Source organism: Pristiophorus japonicus, chromosome 5 (genome assembly GCF_044704955.1).
Source record: "Pristiophorus japonicus isolate sPriJap1 chromosome 5, sPriJap1.hap1, whole genome shotgun sequence".
NCBI classification, from domain to species: domain Eukaryota; kingdom Metazoa; phylum Chordata; class Chondrichthyes; family Pristiophoridae; genus Pristiophorus; species Pristiophorus japonicus.
Genome location: NC_091981.1, coordinates 101,432,719 through 101,458,428, shown reverse-complemented (window position 1 = coordinate 101,458,428; position 25,710 = coordinate 101,432,719). Strand labels below are relative to the sequence as shown.

Sequence of the window (25,710 nt, the reverse complement as noted above, 5' to 3'; positions counted from 1 at the left end):
TCCTCTGCTTCGACTGTTCTGGGCAAGGTGAAATAGTTTGTCATTGTCTATATTATCTAGCCCCCTTAGAATTTTTAAAAATAATCTCATCACCCGTTAACATGCCAAATTTACATAAATAGCTCCTCATAATCCAATTACTCCATCATTCAGGTTGCCCTCTTCCGTATCCTTTCAATAGCTGCAATATCCTTTTTGTTCTACTGCAACCAAAACTGTACACATTATTCGATGTGTGGCTGCATCAACGATTTATAAAGAGCAAGGATAATAGGCCCTCTGGAATTTCCCTGTCCCCATGTTAAGTACCTTGCATTTCTCTATAATAATCTGCCACCTGCTGTCTAATTCCCAAGTCTCTCGCCGCTCCTCCGCCCCGACCTCGCTGCTCCTCTGCTGCTGTACTTGGGCTGCTCCAATGGTCCTGCGCACGCTCCAAATCGACGACCTAGATTCTGGGGCCCATGAGAGGCTAGAGCCCAGGGGCAGCACGGGTCAGCTCACACGGTGATCTATGGACAGTAAAAGTATGTGCGCGCGCCAGGTCTGTGCAGCAGAGCTTGGTCTCCAGTTGCCTTGGTTAACCCTTGCCACTGGACCAAGACCTAGCTCAGTCAAGCCCGTGTGGTGGCTGGTGTGCCACAGCCACCCCACGCACGTTAAAAGAATCCACACACAGGCATCTTCCACCCTTCAACATATAGTTCAGGACCTGGAATATCAGGTCCCTCATTGGAACATCTGTGAACTCAGTCCTTTTTGGTGTAGAAGCGAGTCATCCTCGTTAAAAGGGACTGCCCAATACTATACTAATTCCCAAGTATATTTAAATCCTCCCTATTTATCCTGTTCAGCTTTGCAGTCTACCATGAACATTTACTCAATCTCTTCCTCCACCTAAAAATGTTCCAATTTTGTACCAATGGAAAGAGACAGGTAATATAATCCAAGCAGAACAATGCAATGCCTGTGAGTTTTTAAAACAAAAGGTGAACCACTGTCAATTCTCATTAGGAAGTCAACCATTTCTTTATCCAGTATCAATACACCACAAAGCGTTTCATTTTAGCAGAACCACACAACTCTCAATGGATATCTAGCCTCATTAAGAGAAACTGAAAACCTCTGTTTTTAAACACATACACAGTAATCAGATTTTAAAAGCTAGATACAATAGTTAAATACATTTGGAACGATAGTCACTTTTCTAAAATTCAGAAAGTTACTTAAATGCGTGCAACAAAACACAGATTAATTATTTTTATACTACAAATTGCAGGTTAATTAATTCTACACCCACATCATGTCCCCAAGCAACAGGACTTCAAAGTTCAAGGCTCTCAGTTTTGAAACAAATGGACATTTAAAAATAAATTATAGCTAAGCTGCAGTCAAAAAAAAAGCTATTTTCTGTTCTCCAAGCCAGTCAAGAAAATGTCAAGAAACTAACATCTAGTCAATTAAAAATAGAGAAACAAACATTTCCATCTGTGACATTGCCCCTTAATACAGCAAGTTTAGGTATGTTACAGAACTTTGCACAAATTTGTCCTATAGAAACAAACACCTACTACTGGGAGAAAAGTAATGATCACAAAATAATTTTCATGTCGTGAGCTACATGCAATAATTAAAAGTATGCTAAAAGTTCATTTAGTTCTTTGAAAATTAATATATTGATCCAACATTTGTCAGAACCATCTTAGAATGAGACACTAGTATCCATGTTATTCTAATATGCATTTCATGTAGCATTACACTAACCATTTCAATTATAACTAAATTGCTGAGAAAAAAAATTCTGCTGCTAGAATGCGCCAAAGGATAAGCATATTGCTATTTTAATTTATTTTTTTAAAAAAAGGAACTTGAAGTTACTCTTATCTAACTGGGGAAATTAGCACACGATGGACAAATGGATCTAATTTTACTTGGTTACTGAACTTGTAATCCAGAAGAAATAGCAGTTGGAATATTTTAATTCAGTTAAACACATTTGGAAATAAAAAGCTGGTATCAATAAAAAAAGTGACCATGAAGCTATTGGATTGTCATCAATCCCAAATGGTTCACTAATGTACATTAAGTCAATGGAAAAGAAAAGCGGGTAAAATGGGCTGCCAATTCACGGTCATCCCTTACAGCTATTGATCGTCATTGACAAAAGTTCAATGGACTTGTCAGTTCACTCTTTCCTGATTTAGACTACAAAGAAGTGGATCATATTCAGTAGAAAGAATTCTCGGTTACACAACTGGACATCAATGGTGTGTGTGTGTGTGTACTGCCGTTTCCACCAGTCAGGCTCTGCTCGCGGCTTACACACGGGCTGGCGCCAGGAGTAGAACAATGGATAAGGGCCGGCGTCTCCCCTTGACTTTATCCTCCACTTTATTTCCGATCTCTAGTTTTTTTTTTGCGTGTATGTATGTAGTTTTTTTTTCCAGGTATTGGTGTTCATTGAGGTAAGCAGGCCGGGCAAGGGAAGGGCAGGGCAGGCGAACTGAGGCGCCGAAGCTGGGCCCAGGGATTTAAAAAAATGGGAGTGATCCTGGACGACTAAATGCTGTGTAGTAGGCTTCTGTGCAGCACATGCGCAGATCGCGTCCGGGTCGTTGTCAGCATCGTTGTCACCAGTTGGCCTCCTGTGGTTTGGAAAATTCTCTTGGTCCAGCACCGGTCAAGTCCCAAGGCTGCTGGACCAGAGAGGTCTAACCTGTATTCTCAACCAACACTTCAACCAATACAGTGAATAATTAAGCTGTACAGACTGAAGGGTTCAAAGTTTGAACGATTGTGTTTGTTTAGTTAAATAGTCGTAACCAGCACAATGATAGGGGTGCAACAACCGAGGGGTGCAACAACTGGACGAAGTTCCAGATAGCTATCCAACCACCTCTGCTTGAAGTTTGCATTTGTTGGCAGGGTGTTGATAGAATCAGGCACAGCTGTACTGTTCCTTGTGATGCAAACATTCACTCAACAAAGTGAACAATAGAAAAAGTAGCAGACAGCACCAATGTAAGAATAACCCAGGTAAGTGTGACCGCCATCAAGATAGGAAGAGAAATCAAGAATCCATTCTAACATTATATGCAGTCATTCTTAATGTGGATTTAAATTTTAGGTTGATGAAACACGATCAGATATGGGGGAAATTTGGGATACAGAAGGTAACAAGGCTATTCATTAGCTGAACAGTACATAGATTTTCAATACACAGACTTCAAGATTTTTTTTTACAAAGAGAAGTCAATGAGTAATGAGGCAATGAGCAATGGAAAAATGAACACTGGCCAATCCTGAACAGTTCCTAATTGCCAAATTAAAAAAGATACTAAAAATCAATACAAAATATTGAAGTACCAATGTGTATGTTATGAACTCGGGTTTGTCTCGGGAATCTTCATGGTTTCATCAGTTTCAATCACTCTCGAATGGTCTGGAAGCCCGCGTTGAAAAAAGTGGAAGTTAACTTCCCCCTTCTCTATGTCTGCTCCCGCAGCAGCAGAGCCTAGTGTAACAATGAAACATCCTTGTGATCTGGACCAGCTCCCGATGTCTCAAGCACATGTATTCTTTTATTCGCTTGGAAAAGTGGACCAACACTAGGCAATTTATTGTTTGATTCATTTTGTAAGCTATTTTTATTCCATGTTCAACAAAACATACTGAACACTGTATAATGAAGGTTACTCAGTACAATTTAACTTCTATTCACGTACTGTCATAAAAAATAAAGATCATGCATATATTGGCTCATTTGGGAGATTCCCACTGCATTTTGGGAGATTCCCAAGTGGGCTAATATATGCAAGATCTTAATGCAGAAAGATAGAGGGTATCTTTAACCTAATCTGCCAGTGAGGAAATTGATGGGATCGAGTGGAACACTAGTTTTACACCCACCCAATAATGCTGTCCATTGACTTCAGTGGAGTGTAAAACATAGAAACAAAGAAACATAGGTGCAGGAGTAGGCCATTCGGCCCTTCGAGCCTGCACCACCATTCAATAAGATCATGGCTGATCATTCCTTCAGTACCCCTTTCCTGCTTTCTCTCCATACCCCTTGATCCCCTTAGCCGTAAGGGCCATATCTAACTCCCTCTTGAATATATCCAATGAACTGGCATCAACAACTCTCTGCGGCAGGGAATTCCACAGGTTAACAACTCTCAGTGAAGAAGTTTCTCCTCATCTCAGTCCTAAATGGCCTACCCCTTATCCTTAGACTATGTCCCCTGGTTCTGGACTTCCCCAACATCGGGAACATTCTTCCCGCATCCAACTTGTCCAGTCCCGTCAGAATCTTATACGTTTCTATAAGATGCCCTCTCATCCTTCTAAACTCCAGTGAATAAAGGCTCAGTTGATCCAGTCTCTCCTCATATGACAGTCCAGCCATCCCTGGAATCAGTTTGGTGAACCTTTGCTGCACTCCCTCAATAGCAAGAATGTCCTTCCTCAGATTAGGAGACCAAAACTGAACACAATATTCCAGGTGAGGCCTCACTAAGGCCCTGTACAACTGCAGAAAGCCCTCCCTGCTCCTATACGCAAATCCCCTAGCTATGAAGGCCAACATACAATTTGCCTTCTTCACCGCCTGCTGTACCTGCATGCCCACTTTCAGTGACTGATGAACCATGACACCCAGGTCTCATTGCACCTCCCCTTTTCCTAATCTGCCGTCATCCAGATAATATTCTGCCTTCGTGTTTTTGCCCCCAACATGGATAACCACACACTTATCCACATTATACTGCATCTGCCATGCATTTGCCCACTCACCTAACCTGTCCAAGTCACCCTGCAGCCTCTTAGCGTCCTCCTTACAGCTCACACTGCCACCCAGTTTAGTGTCATCCGCAAATTTGGAGATATTACACTCAATTCCTTCATCTCTAGCGTTAATGTATATTGTAAAGAGCTGGGGTCCCAGCACTGAGCACTGCAGCACTCCACTAGTCACTGCCTGCCATTCTGAAAAGGACCCATTTATCCCATATCTCTGCTTCCTGTTTGTCAACCAGTTCTCTATCCACGTCAGTACATTACCCCCAATACCATGCGCTTTGATTTTGCACAACAATCTCTTATGTGGGACCTTGTCAAAAGCCTTTTGAAAGACAAAATACACCACATCCACTGGTTCTCCCTTATCACTCTGCTAGTTACATCCTCAAAAAATTCCAGAAGATTCGTCAAGCATGATTTCCCTTTCATAAATCAATGCTGACTTGGACCGATCCTGTCACTGCTTTCCAAATGCGCTGCTATTTCATCCTTAATAATTGATTCCAACATTTTCCCCACTGCTGATATCAGGCTAACCGGTCTATAATTACCCGTTTTCGCTCCCTCCTTTTTTTTTAAAAAGTGGTGTTACATTAGCTGCCCTCTAGTCCATAGGAACTGATCTAGAGTCAATAGACTGTTGGAAAATGACCACCAATGCATCCACTATTTCTAGGGCCACTTCCTTAAGTACTCTGGGATGCAGACTATCAGGCCCCGGGGATTTATTAGCCTTCAATCCCATCAATTTCCCGAACACAATTTCCCGCCTAATAAGGATATCCTTCAGTACCTCCTTCTCACTAGGCCTACTGTTCCCTAGTACAATCGGAAGGTTATCTGTGTCTTCCTTTGTGAAGACAGAACCAAAGTATTTGCTCAATTGGTCTGCCATTTCTTTATTCCCCATTATAAATTCACCTGAATCCAACTGCAAGGGACTTATGTTTGTCTTCACTAATCTTTTTCTCTTCACATATTTATAGAAGCTTTTGCAGTCAGTTTTTATGTTCCCTGCAAGCTTCCTCTCATACTCTATTTTCCCCCTCTTAATTAAACCTTGTCCTCCTCTGTTGAATTTTAAATTTCTCCTAGTCCTCAGGTTTGTTGCTTTTCCTAGCCAAATTATATGCCTCTTCCTTGGCTTTAACACTATCCTTTATTTCCCTTGTTAGCCATGGTTGAGCCACCTTCCCCATTTTATTTTTACTCCAGACAGGGATGTACAATTGCTGAAGTTCATCCATGTGATCTTTAAATGTTTGCCATTGCTTATTCACCGTCAACTCTAAGTATCCTTTGCCAGTCTATTCTAGCCAATTCACGCCTCATACTGTCGAAGTTGTCTTTCCTCAAGTTTAGGACCCGAGTTTCCGAATTAATTTGTCACTCTCCATCTTAATAAAGAATTCCACCATATTATGGTCACTCTTCCCCAAGGGGCCTCGCACAAGATTGCTAATTAGTCCCTTCTCATTACACATCACCCAGTCTAGGGTGGCCAGCTCTCTAGTTGGTTCCTTGGTCGAGAAAACCATCCCTAATACACTCCAGGAAATCCTCCTCCATCGCATTGCTACCAGTTTGGTTCACCCAATTATGATAACTGCTGTACCTTAATTGCACACATCCCTTATTTCTTGTTTGATGCTGTCCCCAACCTCACTTCTACTGTTTGGTGGCCTGTACACAACTCCCACTAGCGTTTTCTGCCCTTTGGAATTCCGCAGCTCCACCCATACCGATTCCACATTATCCAGGGTAATGTCCCTCCTTACTATTGCATTAATTTCCTCTTTAACCAGCAACACCACCCCACACCCTTTTCCTTATTGTCTATCCTTCCTAAATGCTGAATACCCTTGGATGTTGAGTTCCCAGCCTTGGTCACCCTGGAGCCATGTCTCCGTGATGCCAATGACATCATACCCTTTAACGGCTATCTGCAGTTACTTCGTCCACCTTCCAAATACTCCTCGCACTGAGGCACAGAGCCTTCAGGCTTGTCTTTCTAACACACTTTGCCCCTTTAGAATTTTGCTATAATGTGGCCTTTTTTGTTTTTTGCCTTGGGTTTCTCTGCCCTCCACTTTTACTATTCTCCTTTCTATCTTTTGCCTCTGTCTCCCTTTTATTTCCCTCTGCCTCCCTGCATAGGTTCCCATCCCGCTGCCATTAGTTTAACTCCTTCCCAACAGCACTAGCAAACACTCCCCCTCGGACATTGGTTCCGGTCATGCCCAGGTGCAGACTGTCTGGTTTGTACTGGTCCCACCTCCCCCAGGAATTTGAATCCCTCCCTTCTGCACCACTGCTCAAGCCACATATTCATCTGAGCTATCCTGAGATTCCTACTCTGACTAGCACATGGCACTGGTAGCAATCCTGAGATTACTACCTTTGAGATCCTACTTTTTAAATGTAACTCCTAGCTCCTTAAATTCATCTCGTAGGACCTTATCCCGTTTACCTATATCGTTGGTACCTATATGTATCACGACAATTAGCTGTTCACCCTCCCTTTTCAGAATGTCCTGCACCCGTTCAGAAACATCCTTGACCCTTGCACCAGGGAGGCAACATATCATCTCTGTTGTGGCCACAGAAACGTCTATCTATTCCCCTTACAATTGAATCCCCCATCACTATAGTTCTCCCACACTCTTTCCTGCCCTCCTGTGCAGCAGAGCCCGCCACGGTGCCATGGATTTGCTGCTGCTGCTCTTCCCTGATGAGTGATCCCCCTCAATAGTACCCAAAGCGGTGCATCTGTTTTGCAGGGGGATGACCGCAGGGGATCCCTGCACTACCTTCCTTGAACTGCTCTTCCTGTTGGTCTTCCATTCCCTGTCTGGCTGTGTACCCTTTGCTTGCGGTAAGACCAACTCACTAAACGTGGCAATCACGTCATTCTCAGCATCGTGCATGCTCCAGAGTGAATCCACTCACATCTCCAGTTCCGCAATGCGGTTCATCAGGAGCTGGATACACTTCCCGCACACGTAGTCGTCAGGGGCACCGGAAGCGTTCCTGACTTCCCACATAGTACAGGAGAAGCATAACACGTATCAGAGCTCTCCTGCCATGACTTAACCCTTAGGTTAACTTAAATTGGCAACAATGCTAAAGGTTACGGATATAGAAACGAAAAACGAAAAACTACTCAATCACCAGCCAATCACTTACCCCTTTGGCTGTGATGTCACCTTTCGATTCCTTTCCGTTTCTATTTTGCCTTCTCTCCCTGCTGCAGCTGCATAAAGCACGCCTCCACAAACTCCCGAGCCTCAGCAATGCGTTGGGCCTTTTATAGGGCAGGGTTTTAAATCAGCATTCCATCCGATGGGCAGATTAGATGAAAATTGCCCCCATAGCCACTCTGCTATCTGTGCTGCCAACAAGATTATTTCCCCTTGCAGCCTTTCTGCTGCTTTTTTTCTGGTTGTCTGGTTCACTGTTGATTATTAGAAAGCCTCTCCAAGTCTCAGAGATTAAAGAAATTTATCAGCACCAAGATGCTATATGTCTCTATGACCAGACAGCGCCAACAGACACCCCATTGTTTGAGATCTCTTCAAAATGGCCTATCCCACTTTTATAACATCTCTGGCTGCCATTAGATTGACAACTCAGGATGGGACCAGCTGGCACAGCTAACCACTTTTAGGCAAGCTTCTGTTCAAAATGAATTTTAAGACAGCTCATGCCTGGGTCTTATTCCTGAAAAGTGGCCTCACAATCCTAAATCATGATATCCGATTTTTCCTTAAAAAAAGCGCAATATTAAGGTTGCGAGAAGGGGGGGGGGGGGTGGGGGATTAATAAATATTGGTCAATCTTGAGCAAGTCCTAACTGACAAATTAAAGATATTAAAAAGCAGCACAGCTCACTGAAGTACCAACACATGGAACCAGGGACACAAATCAATCCCTCGCCTGCAACGCTATGCAGGGGTGGAAATTAACACCCAAGTGCCTTTGAACTGGTGGTGATGGCAGTGGGATTAAGTAGACAAAAAAAATCATTGCTGTCGTCACTTGCTCCCTGATGGGCAATTGAATGAAACATTAATAGGGGCCACTACCATCACAATTGTAGGATGCCTCAGACCATGGAGATGGAAGAAAAAAAAAGAAGCAATGTTAGAATGGAAAGAGGTCGTCACTCGGAAAATATTTAAAAAGTCATTATTCCACATGATAAAGAAAAATTGCAAAAAAAATGGATGCATTATCCAGACCGTGCATATTTTGAATGTAACTATAAAGAAGAATCGACACCCCTGAAGGCTCGGGTGATAAATACACTGGATGGAGCAGTGAACTTTACACAAGAGGAAGATTATCCCTAGTCTATGCTGAGTTAATGAATATTAACCAAGATAGAAGGGAGGGGGAACAGATCTTCCTCTCAACTGCTATGATAGGGACAGAGGAAAAAAAATATATATATATATATATATATAAAAAAAGGACAGGATCCAACTCAGCAGGGGTAATTAACAAGGAAAAAAGGACAAAGAAGTGGGCACAAAAGTCAGCCTCCACTTCTGTATTATTTGTTTGGAATCTTCTAAACGCAAGATCAACAATGAATGACATTCTCAAGCCTGGAAACCCACTGGAGTCATCTGAATAGCTCAAAATGTTTTAAACACATTTACTTAAAGCGGCAGCTTCTACAGATACGATTGTGTTTTTTTTTTAATTTAAAAAAAACACAAACTCTACCCACCATAGGATATGCATGCAATATCTAAACTCATTCATTCTGCCAGATTGACCCTGCTGTAAACAAACAATAAAAATGCTTTGAAACATCCTTTAGAAACACAACATAGGGAGAGATTGGGTAAAAGTGCATTAATATATTTCAGTCAAGCACTTGGAATCAAAGTCAATCCAAATTAATGGGATAAAGTTTTCCACTTTCTGCTAGCCCTGCTCAGTCTCAACCTAGTTCTTTGTAGGTACAATGCTACAGCACAAATGGCACCAGATTGGCAGCCTTACACATCGCCCAAAGATGGCAGGTGTAGACATTGAAATATTTTACACTGTTGCAATAGATTAAAGACCATAAAGGCACGTAGTTAGGGCACATTAATGAGATCCTCTAGATCGCACCTACGCCACACATGACTTGGAGTAGTTGAGGCCGGACTAACACTGGCAGCAAAACAAAAATTGGAATTCTTGCATTCTCTAGCTCCCAATATATTCTCTCAGCCAGAATCTTACCTACACAAAAGACATACATGAATGTAGTTGGATGTGTCTTTTAAAACCACAAATGTGCAATTATTAGGAAAGGCTGGAGAAAGTTAGGCTTTCAGCCTGAAAAGAAGATACCCGAGAGGTGCTCTTAGACGTATGCAAGATTATTAAGTGTATGGAAATATTTAATCAAGCACATATTACTTTAACTTAAACTGCAGGAATAGAACCAGAGGAGACAGGCTCAAACTAGCAACCATCAAACTAGGTTATCAGGAAAATAGATTTATATAATGATTATTTAGCATATGCAAATTTGGAATAGAATTCCAGCCTTGTTAGAGCATTGTAATCACCAACATGAAATGTACATAGGCCATGAGATAGATTAGTTAGTTGGCATGATTCAATTTGTGCACATCACAAAAGCCCAAGAGATGAAGGTTTAAGATGCTCTATTCCCGTCCAGTTCGAAAGCGGTTGCGAAGCACCCAACTGCAACGTGGCTATTTGAATACTGGTTGCCAGTCTGCAAGGTTGGAGATGACATGGTGATTTGGAGGAGCATTTGCTGTACACTCTTTATGCTAATGAGTTGGTAAGGAAAAGCCCTGTGCTAAAAATCGAGAAAGACAACAGCAGTTTTAAGCTTTTTCTGAATGCCATTTTCCACAAAGGTGATTAAGGCAAGTATTGCGGTCACTGTGAAAACCAGCTTGGTTTGGGCTCAGCGCAGCACTGATTACTGTGGATATATTCGCTGGAGGACCAGTTGCTCAAGCACCTTATAGCAAACATTCAGGAGGGAGATTGAGCAGTATCCCACTACTGTGTGGGTCCCTTGCCTGGCTCAAGTTCGTCAATGATTTTTGCAGAGCGGCAAACTGCTGGGATTTGGCCTTCAAGGACAACATGAGTTAAGAAAAACGATTGCAAATTACAAGTTTCTGGATCAAGTTTCTTAAAACAACCTGAGTTTACGTTGTTGTAGCTGGTTAGGATATCCAGTTTCATATTATGCAGCACAGAGCCGAGTTCTGATGGCGTGAAGGCTGGTGGTGTTGGGTCCTGGTTGAGGGCAATGATGAAAGTGGCACCATTCACCATGTACAGATAGAGTATAAATGGATAAATGTGAAGTTATCCACTTTGGCAGAAAAAAAATAGAAAAGCAGAATATTTATTTTAAAAAGGGAGACACACTAGGTAATGTTGGTAGTCAGAGGGACCCACATATCCTTGTACACAAATCACAGGAAATTAATCTGCAGGTATAGAATGCAATTAGGAAAGCAAGTGATATGTTAGCCTTTATTACAAAAGGATTGGAGTACATGAGTAAAGTCGTTTTATTTCAATGCAGTGCAACTAAAGGTTCACTAGACTGATTCTTGGGATGATGGGATTGTCCTACAAGAAGAGATTGAGTAGATTAGGCCTATATTCCCTGGAGTTTAGGAGAGAGGTGATTTCATTGAAACATGTAAAATTCTTAAGTGGCTTGATAGCGTAGATACTGGGAGGATGTTTCCCCTGGCTCGGGAGTCTAGAACCAGGGGTCACAAGTCTCAGAATAAAGGGTCAGTCATTTAGGATTAAGATAAGGAAAAATGTCTTCACTCAAAGGGTTGTGAATCTTAATTCTCTACCCCAGAGGGCTGTGGATGTCAGTCATTGAGTATATTCAAGACAGAGATCAATAGATTTTTGCAAAGGGAATCAAAAGATATGAGGATAGGGCAGGAAAGTGGAGTTGAGGTAAAAGATCAGCCTTGATCTTATTGAATGGCAGAACAGGCTTGAAGGGCCAATCGGCTTATACCTTCTCTTAATTCTTATGTTCTTATGTCCTCATGTCCTTTCTATTCGACTATCTGGATCACCAGATTCTAAGTACAGTTTCAATAGTGCAGCACAATCTTTATCCATCACAGCGTATACAAGGGGAGAAAGTCACATGGCATTGTGGATTTTGCAGCGTTGCAGAGTGTGCTACAACAACATTTGTAGGCTTCCTTAATTGGTCATTTATGCCACAGGATAGCAACAATGATTCAACCAGAATGGCATAAAATATTTCATGACACTATTCAAAAGGGGAGCAGAGAGCTCTCCCAATGTCCTGACCAATATTCTTCCTTCAACTAATAGCACCAAAAATAACCACTCACTTTAATATCCCTTTTGTGGGACAGTGTCGTGATCAAATTGGTCACCACCTTAGTCAATAGAACTGTGACTTTACTGCAAAAGTAATTCATTAGTTGTGAAATGATTTTAGATGACCAGACAAGACAAGGCGTTATATAAATATATTCTTTTATCTAGTGCCCCTGTTGAAAATGTATAGATGGGCATAAGGTGTAGTCACGGCCAGGCTGAAATTTCCTCCTGCTCTGACCCCCACAAAAATGAAGCCATTTCCAGCGGTTACTGTTAAGGTTCACAAATTGATTGATGGAAACTTCAGCAAGATAAAAAAGCCCTGTCACACGGGGAACATTAACTCATCTGGAGATGACATTTTCATAAAATGAAGTTTTTACTTTATTATACAAAAAAGCAACACAAGCAAACGCAACAAAGGTTAATAGACTGCTGTAAATGCAGATAGTGTAAAGTATTGCCGCAAGGTTTAAAGTCACAAGATCGACTTATGAATAGTGGACAAAGCACATCACATGGTGGAATTTCCCATCGGGCATAATCAGGAAGTTACACATGTGCGTAGGCCCATTTTGCCGATGTCAATTTCCTGCCAATCTCATTAGCATAGGAAACAAAATCAGCGCAATCGTAAATAAACTGAAATGAGCGTAAACAATCAGTGCCTGAGGAACGTGTGGAACTCACTCCATATACTTGGGAGCCTGTAACGGAGCTTGAGGGGGACAATTTCAGCCCCTTACAATATTAAAAAGGTGCAATAGAAATGCAAGTTTTTGCTGAAAAACATTACATTTCACCAGGATAGTGTGATACTATTCATCATCATATCATAGGTCGTCCCTCAGAATAGAGGAAAACTTGCTTCCACTCCTAAAGTAAGTTCTTTGGTGGCTGAACAGTCCAACACGAGAGCCACAGACCCTGTCACAGGTGGGACAGACATTCGTCGGGGGGTGGGACTGATTTGCCATGCGCTCATTCCGCTGCCTGCGTCTGACCTTTGCACGCTCATGGCGTTGAGATTCGAAGAGCTTACCGCCCTCCCGGATGCACTTTCTCCACCTAGGATCTTCCAGGTGTCAGTGGTAATATCACGCTTCACCAGGGAGGCTTTAAGTTGCCCTTGTAAATGTTTCCGCTGCCCACCTTTGACTCGGTTGCCATGAAGGAGCTGCGCATTGAGCAATTGCTTAGGGAGCCTCGTATCTGGCATGCAAACTATGTGGCCTGCCCAGCGAAGCTGATCGAGCGTGGTTAGTGCTTCAATGCTGGGATGTTAGCTTGGGCGAGGACACTGATGTTGGTGTGCCTGTCCTCCCAGGGGATTTGCAGGATCTTGCGGAGACATTGTTGGTGATATATCTCCAGCGACTGGAGGTGTCTTCTGTACATCGTCCATGCCTCTGATCCATACAGGAGGGCGGGTATTACTACAGCCCTGTAGACCATGAGCTTGGTGGTAGGTATGAGGGCCTGGTCTTCGAACACTCTTTTCCTCAGGCAGCTGAAGGCTGCACTGGCGCAATGGAGGCGATGTTGAATCGCCGCATCAATGTCTGCCTTTGTTGACAAGAGGCTCCCGAGGTATGGGAAGTGGTCCACGTTGTCGAGGGCTGTACCGTGAATCTTGATGACTGGGGGGCAGTGCTGTGCGGCAAGGGCAGGCTGATGGAGGACCTTTATCTTACAGATGTTAAGCGAAAGGCCCATGCTTTCATATGCCTCGGTGAATACATTGACTATATCCTGGAGTTCAGCCTCAGAATGTGCGCAGACACAGGCATCGTCCGCGTACTACAGTTCAATGACAGGGGTTTGGGTAATCTTGGACCTGGCCCGGAGGCGGCGTAGGTTAAACAGCTTCCCACTGGTTCTGTAGTTTAGTTCCACTCCAGCGGGGAGCTTGTCAACAGTGAGGTGGAGCATGGCAGCGAGGAAGATTGAAAAGAGGGTTGGAGTGATGACGCAGTCCTGTTTGACCCTGGTCTGGATGTGAAATGGGTCTGTAATGGATCTGCTGGTAAGGATCGCGGCCTGCATGTCGTCGTGGAGCAGGCGAAGGATGTTGACAAACTTTCATGCTCCATAAACCCTCACGGTCGACAATGTCAAAGGCCTTTGAGAGATTGAAAAAGGCCTTGTACAAGGGCCGACGCTGCTCCCTGCATTTTTCCTGCAGTTGTCGTGCTGCAAACATCATGTCCGTTGTTCCCCATAGGGGACGAAATCCGCACTGCGACTACTAGAGGTGGTCTCAAACATCTCCTGGCTGCAGCCAGGATTGAGATCACCATTCTAATTCTTCAGTCATAATGCCGCTCTCATATTGAAATAAAGTCAAAACCACTTTGCATCAATGTGAAAGCGGCAGTATAACATCACTGCACAAAATAGAACAACGTTTGGTAATATTTATAATTAATGTGCTAGTGTTCATTACAGATGCTGAAGAACACATTTATTTCAGGTTTTCGGACTTCAATTATCCACTTCACCATGGGCATATAATCTCTCTACACCTCTCCAGGATGGTTTCCAGAACCTCCGCTTCTTATTTGAACAGGTATTTGGGAACCATCTACCATCACCCTCCTGTCTCACTGAACTTGTTCCTATCCTGAACAATTCTATTTCCTCAAAATAAAATATGCCACAATGAGAATCTGCATGGATGCTAGCCATGTAGAACAAGCTGTTCCAATCCTACTCGCTGACCTCTTCCTCTGTTACAATGGTGATTGTGTTGGTGCCACTAACTGCCTCGCTTTTATTGAGAATTTCATTAATTATGCCTCCAATTTCCAACCTTCACCTTTACATGATCCATCTCTGACTCTTCACTTCTTGAACTGCTCTCACCATGACTTCGGCAATGGGTTTACTACAAGCATTTATTCTAAGTTCATAGACTACATTACCTGGATTATGTTTCTCCCCATCCCACTTCCTATAAAGATTTCACCCAGTTATCTCAATTTCTCTGCTACATCTGCCCTGATGACTCCATTTTCTTCATAACCAATACTGAGGCAAAATGGTCACGATCTGCTCCTGAAAAGGCAACGGTGTAGGGTTATGGGAAAGGTTAGTGAGCAAAGGTTAAAAGATACAACAAAAAATGCTGAGAAGAACATAAGAAATAGGAGTAATAGGCCAATCGGCCCCTCAAGCCTGCACCATCATTCAATAAGATCATGGCTGACCTGATCTTGGCCACAACTCCAGTTTCCTGCCTGTTCCCCATAACACCTCGATTCCTCTATAGTTCAAGAATCTGTCTCTCTCAGCCTTGAATACATTCAATGACTCAGCCCCCACAGCTCTCTGGGGTAGGGAATTCCAAAGATTCACAACTCTCCGAGAGGAGAAATTTCTCCTCATCTCCGTCTTAAATGGGCGACCCCTTATTCTGGATCTATGTCCCCCTCGTTCTAGATTCCCCCACGAGGAGAAACATCCTCTCAGCATCTACCCAGTCAAGCCCCCTCAGAATCTTATATGTTTTAAAAGATCTCTCATTCTTCTAAACGTCAATGAGTATAGACCCAACCTGCTCAACCTTTCCTCAAGACAAACCCTTCATCCCAGGGATCAACCTAGTGAACCTTCTCTGAATTGTGTCCAATGCAAGTATATCCCTCCTCAAATAAGGAGACCAAAACTGTAAGCAGTACTCGAGGTGTGGGCTCACCAACACCCTGTACAGCTGTGGCAAGATTTCCCGACTTTGATACTCCATCCCCCTTGAAATAATAAAGGCCAACATTCCATTTGCGTTCTTAATTAATTGCTGTACCTGTGTGCTAACTTTGTGTTTCATGTATGAGGACACCCAGATCCCTCTGTACCACAGCATTCTGTAGTCTCTCTCCATTTAAATAATTTTTGCATTTCTATTCTTCCTTTCAAAGTGGATAACCTCACATTTCCCCCACATTATACACCAGCTGCCAAATTTTTGCCCACTGACTTAACCTATCTATATCCCTTTGCACATTCTTTGCATCCTCTTCACAACTTGCTTTCCTACCTATCTTTGTATCATCAGCAAATTTGGCTACATTACACTCGGTCCCTTCATCCAAGTCATTAATATAGATTGTAAATAGTTGAGGCCCCAGCACTGATCCCTGTGACACCCTGCTGGTTATAGTTTGCCAACCTGAAAATGACCCATTTATCCCGACTCTCTCTTCTGTTAGGTGAGCCTATCCTCTATCCATGCTAATATATTACCCAACACCATGAGATCTTAAAATGTGACACCTTATCGAATGCCTTTTGGAAATCCAAACACACTACATCTACTGGTTCCCCTTTACCCCACCCTGCTCATTACATCCTCTAATAAATTTGTCTGATTTCCCTTTCAAGAAACCATGATGACACTGCTTGATTGCATTATGATTTTTATTATGTCCTTAATAAATGGATTCCAGCATTTTCCCAATGACAGATGTTAGGCTAACTGGCCTATAGTTTCTGTCTCCCTCCTTTCTTGAATAGGGACATTACATTTGTGATTTTCCAATCTGCTAAGTTCTTTCCAGAATCTAGGGAATTTTAGAAGATTACAACCAATGCATCCACTATCTCTGCAGCCATTTATTTTAAGACCCGAGGATGCAGACCATCAGGTCCAGGCGACTTATCAGCCTTTTGTCCCATTAGTTTGTCTAGTCGATTTTCTCTAGTGGTTTTAATTTCCTCTCCCATTTGCCCCTTGATTTTCTACTATTATTGGGATGCTTTTAGTATCTTCTACCATGAAAACAGATGCAAAATATTTGTTCAAAGTCTCTGCCATTTCCTTGTTTCCCATTAATTCCAGAGTCTCATCCTCTAAGGGAGCAACATATACTTTAGTTACTCTTCCTTTTTATATACTTGTAGAAGCTCTTACTGTCTGTTTTAATATTTGCTAGTTTACTGTCAATCTATTTTCTTCCTCTTTATTAATTTTTTGAGTCATCCTTTGCTGGTTTCTAAGATTTTCCCAAGCTTCTGGCCCACCACTAATCTTCACAACACTATGCCTTTTCTTTCAATTGGATACCATCCTTAACTTCCTTAGTTAGCCACAGATGGTTCATCCTTCTCGTAGTGTCTTTATTTCTCAATGGAATATATCTTTGTTGAGAATTATGAAATATCTCCTTAAATGTCTGCCACTGCTCATCGACCATCTTACCTTTTAATCTATTTTCCCAGTCCACTTTAGCCAACTCAGTCTTCATACCTTTGTAATTACCTTTATTTCGGTTTAAGACACCAGTTTAAGACCCAAGTTTCTCACCCTCAAACGGAATGTGAAATTCTATCATGTCATGATCACTTTATCTAGAGGATCCTTTACTATGAAATCATTAATGAATCCTGTCTCATTACACATTACCAGATCTAAAATAGCCTGTTCCCTGGTTGGTTCCACAATGTATTGTTCCAAAAAACTGTCCCGAATACACTCAATGCCAATTTGCTTTGTCCAATCTAAGAATAATAAAGTCGCCCACGATTATTGCAGTACCCTCTTGCAAGCCCTCATTATTTCTTAATTTATACTCTCTCCTACAGTGTAGCTATTGTTGGGGGGCCTATAGACCACTCCCACCAGTGACTTATTTCCCTTGCTATTTCTTATCTCCACCCAAACTGATTCTATATCCTGATCTTCTGAGCCAATATCATTTCTCACTACTGTACTGATCTCATCCTTTATGGACAGAGCTACCCCACCTCATTTTCCTTTCTGCCGATCCTTCCGAAATGTCAAGTAACCCTGAATATTCAGTTCCCATTCTTGCTCACCTTGCAACTGTGTCTCTGTAATGGCCATCAGATTATACCTATTTATTTCTACTTGTGCCATCAATTCATCCATCTGGGTACGAATGTTACATGCATTCAGATAAAGAGCCCTTAATTTTGTCTTTTTACCATATTTCCCTACTCTGTCTCCATTTGCTGGTGCACTGTATGCTCGGTCCCATTTGGTCACACTCTGGTTATTACCCACATCGCTACCATGCACTATTGCCTTGTCCTTTCTCTAACTTTCTAAATTTCCCCTCACTTGGAACCCCCCACACCCACCATTATTTAATTTAATGCCTTCTCTACAGTGCTAGTTATTTGATTCGCCAGGGCGCTGGTCCCAACATGGTTCAACTGAAGCCCATCTCAACAGAACAGCTCCCTCTTTCCCCAGTACTGGTACCAGTGCCCCATGAATTGAAACCCATTTCTCTCACACCAATCTTTGAGCCACGCTTTCAACTCTATGATCGTATTGACCCTATGCCAATTTGCTCGTGGCACAGGTAGTAATCCAGAGATTACCACCTTTGTGGTTCTGCTTTTCAATTTAGCCCCTAGCTGCTCATACTCCCTCAGCAGAACCTCTTTCTTAGTCCTACCTTTGTCGTTGGTACTTATGTGGACCACGACAACTGGATCTTTCCCCTCCCACTCCAAGTTCCTCTTCAGCCCCGAGGAGATGTCCTTAACACTGGCACCAGGCAGGCAACACAACCTTCGGGACTCATGCTCTAGGCTGCAAAGAACAGTATCTATCCCCCTAAATATAATGTGCCCTACCACTACTACATTCCTTTTTACTTCCCCCAACGTGAATGGCCCCCTGTACCACAGTGCTGTGGTCAGTTTGCTCATCCTTCCGGCAGTCCCTGCTCTCATCCACATAGACTGCAAGAACCTCGTACTTGCTGGACAAATTCAAGGGCTGAGGCTCCTACAATGCTACCTTCTGGATCTCCATACCTGCCTCACTCGAATCACACCCTCCTGCCCCTGACCAAATCTGAAGTACTTAACCCAAGGGGTGCGACTGCCTCCTGGAACAAAGTGTCTAGGTAACTTTCTCCCTCCCTGATGCATTGCAGCTTCTGAAGATTGGATTTTAGTTCATCAACTCTGAGCCAAAGTTCCTCGAGCTGCAGACGTGATTGTTACAGTAGTGGTTGTGTCACACAGGTGTCCACCAGCTCCCACATGCTACTGCTGCAACACATCACCTGCCCTGCCATCTCTATTGTATTTTATTTAACTAATTAGGTTTTCAAGTTTTGAAATATCACTCAATTGGCTTTTTATAGTTTTTAAATCTAGGTAATAACCTTGTTTAATTAATAACATTTAGCTATGTACTTTAGGTCTTTACTGTAACTTAGCCCACAGTCCCAATTTGTTTATCTTTATTTCTTATATATCAAGCAGCATATCTTACTCCCAACCTCACCGAATTCCCACACTTGCCAAATTTCCTTGCCGAGCACCATATATGGAGAAATGGTACAGAAGGGAGGACTTCAGATTCCTGGGGAATTGGGACTAGTCCTAGGACAGAAATGACCTGCTCAAGGTGGATAGGTTGCACCTCAACAGAGCTGGCACCAATGTCCTCGTGGGAAGGTTAACTAATGCTATGGGGGAGGGTTTAAATTAAGTTGGCAGGTGGAACCAGGATGAAACATGAGAGAGGAGAAACAAGGTGCACAGAGGACTGGGAGAGACAAATAGCACTAGAATAGAGTATAGTTCAGAAATAGGAGGGATCAGACATGGGGCAAATGCGAGGCAGTCTAAGATGGGTTTGGAGTACATGTGCGTAAATGCACGTAGCATGGTAAGCAAGATTGGTAAGTTGCAGGCACAAATTGCCACATGGGACAATGTTATAGTGGCAATAACAGAAACCAGGTTCAAAGAAAGGTAGGATTGGGAACTTAACATTCCTGGCTACAAGGTATTCAGGAAAGATAGGCAAGGAGATACAGGAAGGGGGTAACAGTATTGATCAAATAAACTATCTAGCACTGAAAAGGGATGATGTAGTTGAGGAGTCAAAGACAGAATCCATTTGGTTAGAAATAGAGTAGAGAAGTTATTACGCTACTGGGTGTAATCTATAGGCCACCAAATAATGGAAAGAAAAGAGGAGCAAATTTGCAGACTAATTACAGAAAGATGCAAAATCCAGAGTGGTGATAATGGGGGACTTCATTTATCCTAACAGACAGATAGTAAAAGTGTAAAGGGCAAAGAGGGGGAGAAATTCCTGAAATGTGTACAAGAGAACATTCTTGTTCAGGTTGTTTAACTCAATGAGGAAGGAAGCAGTGCTATGAAGCAGGCAATGAAGTTGAGCGAGTTTCAGTGAGAGCATTTGGGGAACAGTGATCATATCATCAGATTTAGAATAGTTATGAATAAGGGCAAGGAACATTCAAGCTTGAGGAGGGCTAACTTCAGTCGGTTTAAAAAGGGATTTGGCGCAGTAGATTGGAATCAAAGATTGGTAGGAGAAACAGTAGAAACATAGAAAATAGGTGCAGAAGTAGGCCATTCAGCCCTTCGAGCCTGCACCACCATTCAATATGATCATGGCTGATCATGAACAATGGAAGGCCTTCAAAGAAGAGATGGTTTGGATATAGAGTAGACACATTCCCATGAGGGAGAAAAAGGAAGGCATCCAGAGCTAGAGCACCTGGATGACTAAAGACATAAAGGTTAAAATGAGACAGAAAAGGGAGGCTTATGACAAATGTAAGGTTCATATTACAGTAGAGAATCAAGCTGAATATAGAAAGTACAGAGGAGATCTAAAAAAGGGAATAAGAAGATCAAAGAGAGAGCATGAAAATAGATTAGCGGCGAATATAAAAAGGGAACCCAAAGTCTTTTATAGACAGTAAAAGCGTAGTCAAAGGAAGGGTGAGGCCGGTTATGGACCAAAAAAGGAGATCTTCTTGTGGAGGGAGAGGGCATGGCTGAGGTATTATCAGTACTTTACATTGGTCTTCACTAGAGAAGAGGATGCTGCCAATGTAGAATTAATGGAGGAGGCAATGGTGATATTGAATAGGATCAAATTAGATAAAGATGAGGTACTTAAAAAGGTTGGCAATCCTCAAAAATGTCTGCGGTCTTTGGAGTGGCAGGGTAAGGTTGGGGGGGGGGAAAGAGAGGGAGGGTGGAGAAAAGAATAATGAAACGAGAAGGAAGTAGTTTAAATGAGGATGTACAAGAATGAGGTTTGGTGGAGAAGCCAAGCAGCTTAAAGTACCTGAACTAGGAGGAAGGAACTGGAAGGCCAGGTTATTCCAACGAGCTGTTTGCTTGTATATACTGATGTATGATTATTTCAGATATTAATTACAATAAGCAAAGAAAGTCAACCGCTGATACTAGAGTCCGAGTTGGATGATTATTTGAGATATCAAGACGATCTCATTCATTTTACTTCCTCCAAATGTGGTACACTATATTCACTGCTCACCACTGTTCTAACCACAAATATGACCCACTATGTACCCGACCACTTTAACTCCTACCTCCATTCCTACATGAATGTATCTTTTTTATATTTTCAGATTTCAGTTCTGAAGCAGATGCACTTTTTTTTTTTAAAGTTACAAAAGCAAAATACTACAAATCTGAAATAAAAACAGAAAATGCAGGAAAATTTCAGCCAGTATCTATGGACAGATGACCTTCCATCAGAAAGGTGAAAGGTCACTGACCTGAAAAGTTACCTCTGTTTCTCTCTCCACAGGTACTGCACCTGACCTGCTGTGGATTTCCAGCATTTTCTACTTTTATTTCCACTTAAACAGTTAAGATGACTTCTTTCTTAAATTTTGTACTCACCAAGATGAAGGATGTTACTGTAGGGAATGCAACTCTTCCCATTTCAGGCACTCCATGTTAACAATTACCATTACCAGGTCAGATACAGCACAGGTAAATGCAGAGTAAAGCTCCTTTTACTCTGTCCCAATGTGCCTTAACCTCATCCCAAGAACATCTTCTACTGCACCAGAGAATGTTTTTCTGTTACCCACAGAAGCCATTCTATGGCCTCTCCAAGTGAGATTGCCAATTTGTGCCAAAATTAGGGTATGTCGGCCATCTGGGCTGCCCAAACTCATTTTGCAGGGGATGCTTACAGCCAGAACAGACTTTCATCTCAACAGTCTGCGGTGGGTTTGAACCCAGGCCACAGCAGCAAATGGCCCAAGTATAATCCAATGTGCCACCTAATTCTGCATTTTCTCTTCTACTGAAACTGATATGTATTCCCAACATTTTCTATTTTTATTTTTAAAAATTGCAAGTGTGCAATTAAAATGTTCCCAGAATATGCTATAAATCACTGTCTGTCCTCTATTATCTTTTTACAAAGTTATATTCTGATTACAGATTGTTTTAGAAGGAGGAATTCCACTAGAGCACCAAAAAATATTTAGAACAGAGTATGGATCTTCTGCAAGTCCAGTCCAAGAGGCAGAGGAAGTTAAATAAGGAAGTGGATGGAAAATTCAGCAGAACAATTAAAGCTGTATTTCCCCCTTTTGAAAGTTCTGAATGTCACTCATTTTGGTTTAAAAATATAACTTATTTGGTACATGCCATTTTTGAAAACAAGATTCCAGTTTTTCCTGAAAGGTCAATGGGCTATAGAAACTATACAGATCTATGGTTCAATCAGCAGTTTTAAATGATCTTGACCATGGCAGTGGTAGGACAGTGATTGTCCTCAGTGCCACTGGACTAAGATGGGAGAAGGGGAAAAGAAGTCAGTAAAAGTTCTTTTTCTATTCTCGGCAAGAACGTGCACACACATGAATGTTAGGTGATGGAAGGATCAGTTTGGCAATGATATACCTTCCTTTTCCTCCAAAATTGTCTTGCCAACATGTTTTCCGGGTTCATCTATGTGATTGGCTGTTTTGTGTCATTGGAACAATGCCCGAGAATCAACCCTTTCAGAAGTAGAAAACAAACAGGCAAGTGATTTTTTATTTTTAAATGGAAAAGCTTCATATATTTAACACTGAGTAGTCATGGATTAGTGTAATGTCACTAACTTTGCTGATGATACAAGGATGGGTGGGAAAGCAAGTTGTGAAGACACAAAAAAAATCTGCAAAGGGATATAAACAGGCTAAGTGAGTAGGCAAAAATTTGGCAGGTGGAGTATAATGTGGGAAAATGTGAGGTTATCCACTTTGGCAGATATAATAGAAGAGCAAATTATAATTTAAAATGGAGAAAAATTGCAAAGTGCTGCAATACAGATGGACCTGTGGATCCTTGTGCATGAAACACAAAAGGTTAGTATGCAGGTACAGCAAGTAATCAGGAAGGCAAATGGAATGTTGGCCTTTATTGCAAGGGGGATAGAGTATAAAAGCAGAGAAGTCCTGCTACAACTGTACAGGGTATTGGTGAGACCACATCTGGAGTAGTGTACAGTTTTGGTCTCCATATTTAAAAGGAAGGATATATTGCATTGGAGGCTGTTCAGAGAAGGTTCACTAAGTTGATTCGGGACTTATGAAGATAGGTTGAGCCAATACTCATTGGAGTTCAGAAGAATGCGAGGTGATCTTATTGAAACTAATAAGATAATGAGGGGGCTCGACAAGGTGGATGCAGAGAGGATATTTCCATTCATAAGGAAAACTAAAACTAGGGGACATAGTCTTAGAATAAGGGGTCATCCATTTAAAACTGAGATGAGAACTTTCTTCTCCGAGGATTGTAAATCTATGGAATTCTCTGTCCCAGAGAGCTGTGGAGGCTGGGTCATTGAATATATGTAAAGCAGTGATAGACAGATTTTTGACTGATAAGGGAGTAAAGGGTTATGGGGAGCAGGCAGGGAAGTGCAGTTGAATCCATGATCAGATCAGCCATGATCTTATTGAATGGCAGACAGGCTCAAGGGGCCAAATGGCCTACTCATATTTCTTATGTTCATCTGTGCCACTCCTATTAAATCACTGGGTTGCTAAGTGTTCTACAAACTCACTATTCTACAAACTGGAAAACATATTACCACATTTATTGCACAAACTAATTTAATTGCCTTTACTCATTACATACCATGTATTACTCATGGCATTAGTCACAGCTTCCTTGCAATGATGGTGTGCCAATATAGTTTCAAAACAATACGAGAAGTGAGCCAAGTGGATTTTGCATCCTGCCACTTACAGAACTTCAACGTCTATTTCAGTTTTGATTTGTTTTGATGCAACAACAAAATAGAATAGAAAAGCAGGAACCTGATTACTAGTTAACAAATAAAGAAAATACTTAAGATTGTTTAGTATGGCATTTGGTATCTTAATTTAAAAATCAGTACTCAGCCTCGGGCACAGCAGACTTAGCAGTCAACAGGCCGATGTATAAAAGACTTGCATTTATATAGCACGTTTCACAACCACCGAGTGTCTCAAAGCGCTTTACAGGCAATTAACTACTTTTGGAACGGTCACTGTTACTATATAGAAAATGTAGCAGCCAATTTGCATACAAACAAGCTCCCACAAACAGCAATGTGATAACGACCACATAATGTTTTTTATTATGTTGATCGAGAAATAAATATTGGCCAGGATTCCCCTGCCCTTTTTCCGAAATAGTGCGTGCCATGGGATCTTTTATGTTCACTTGAGAGAGCAGACGGGACGTCGGTTTAACGTCTCATCCAAAAGACGGTCCCATCCGAAAGTCATTGTAGCACTCCCTCAGCATTGTGCTCAGGTCCCTGGACTGGGACTTGAAACCCCAACCTATACAAAATAAAAGCCAAAAGGCCAAAAGAACCGCAGTAAAAAAAGGAATTTTTAAATGGGAAACACTTGGCTGGGCAGTACGGGGACTGTTTAGGAAAAAATAAACGGTAAGTCAAAAACACTAACAAAGTAACAACTAATAACAGGCGCCGCTTCTCTAAAGGCTGTCCCGTGGGGTTCACATGTTGCAATCTTCACTCCAGTGAGGAATTAATACAGTAACAACATTCGATATAAGATGTCCAGTCATTCGGCTGTCCCCGCTCCCACCACACATCCTCCGCTCACCTGTCTCCAGCAAACACCAAGACGATGTTGCACGGTTTCCACTTCACACATCCGACTCCTTCCTATTTTGTGCCGAGACTGATTACCTCCGTCATGTGACGACGACCAACTTCTGAGCTCAAATCTGCCTGCTGCTTCCGCCCTGCACCGAGCCACACAATTAAAGGGACACGACCACATTGCTCTGGGTAGGACAAAAATTCTGTTCTCAAAAATGGAAATACCCGTCCTTCAACGCCCATCCTGTTTGATAGTGCAATTTATTGCAAAACTGCTCATTTTCTTTCAGAATGAAAATAATATCTTGCAGGCTTGTGATAAAACATATTTCCCGCGTTGATTGCACAACCTTGTTTCATTGTCTTTACGCATTATAAGTATTTTATTTTTTTGATGCAACAGCAGCCTCGGGGTAAATTTTTATTGATTTTTTTCTTTATCGCCCATTTTGTTTAGGAACTGCCCAATCGACCCTAATTTGCATTTTTTCGCCCAAAATGGGGGTTCAATGCCCATATTTTTCGCTCAGCGGATTTTAAAAATTTTCGGCGGGGAAGTTTTCGCCAGCAATAATCTTCCCAATCTTAGCGGTGTTTTGGGCGGTAATCGGGCACTGGCAGGCTGATAG

The 25,710-nt window shown here is 42.1% G+C and overlaps 1 protein-coding gene across 2 annotated transcripts in view; it reads right to left on the bottom strand.

Annotated features, from left to right (window-relative positions):
• The window catches only part of snx10b (sorting nexin 10b), a 68,422-nt gene extending 43,199 nt beyond the window's left edge, over positions 1 to 25,223 (bottom strand). The window contains exons 1-2 of one of the 2 annotated variants that reach the window (XM_070880813.1): positions 25,083 to 25,223; positions 15,105 to 15,237 (exon numbers count right to left, since the gene is read on the bottom strand). In XM_070880813.1, coding sequence (XP_070736914.1) covers positions 15,105 to 15,125 — 21 coding nt within the window. In that variant the 5' untranslated portion in view covers positions 15,126 to 15,237; positions 25,083 to 25,223. The remainder of the gene's footprint in view (positions 1 to 15,104; positions 15,238 to 25,082) is intronic. The other variant, XM_070880811.1, reaches the window with a different exon arrangement.
• Between the last annotated feature and the right edge of the window lie 487 nt (positions 25,224 to 25,710).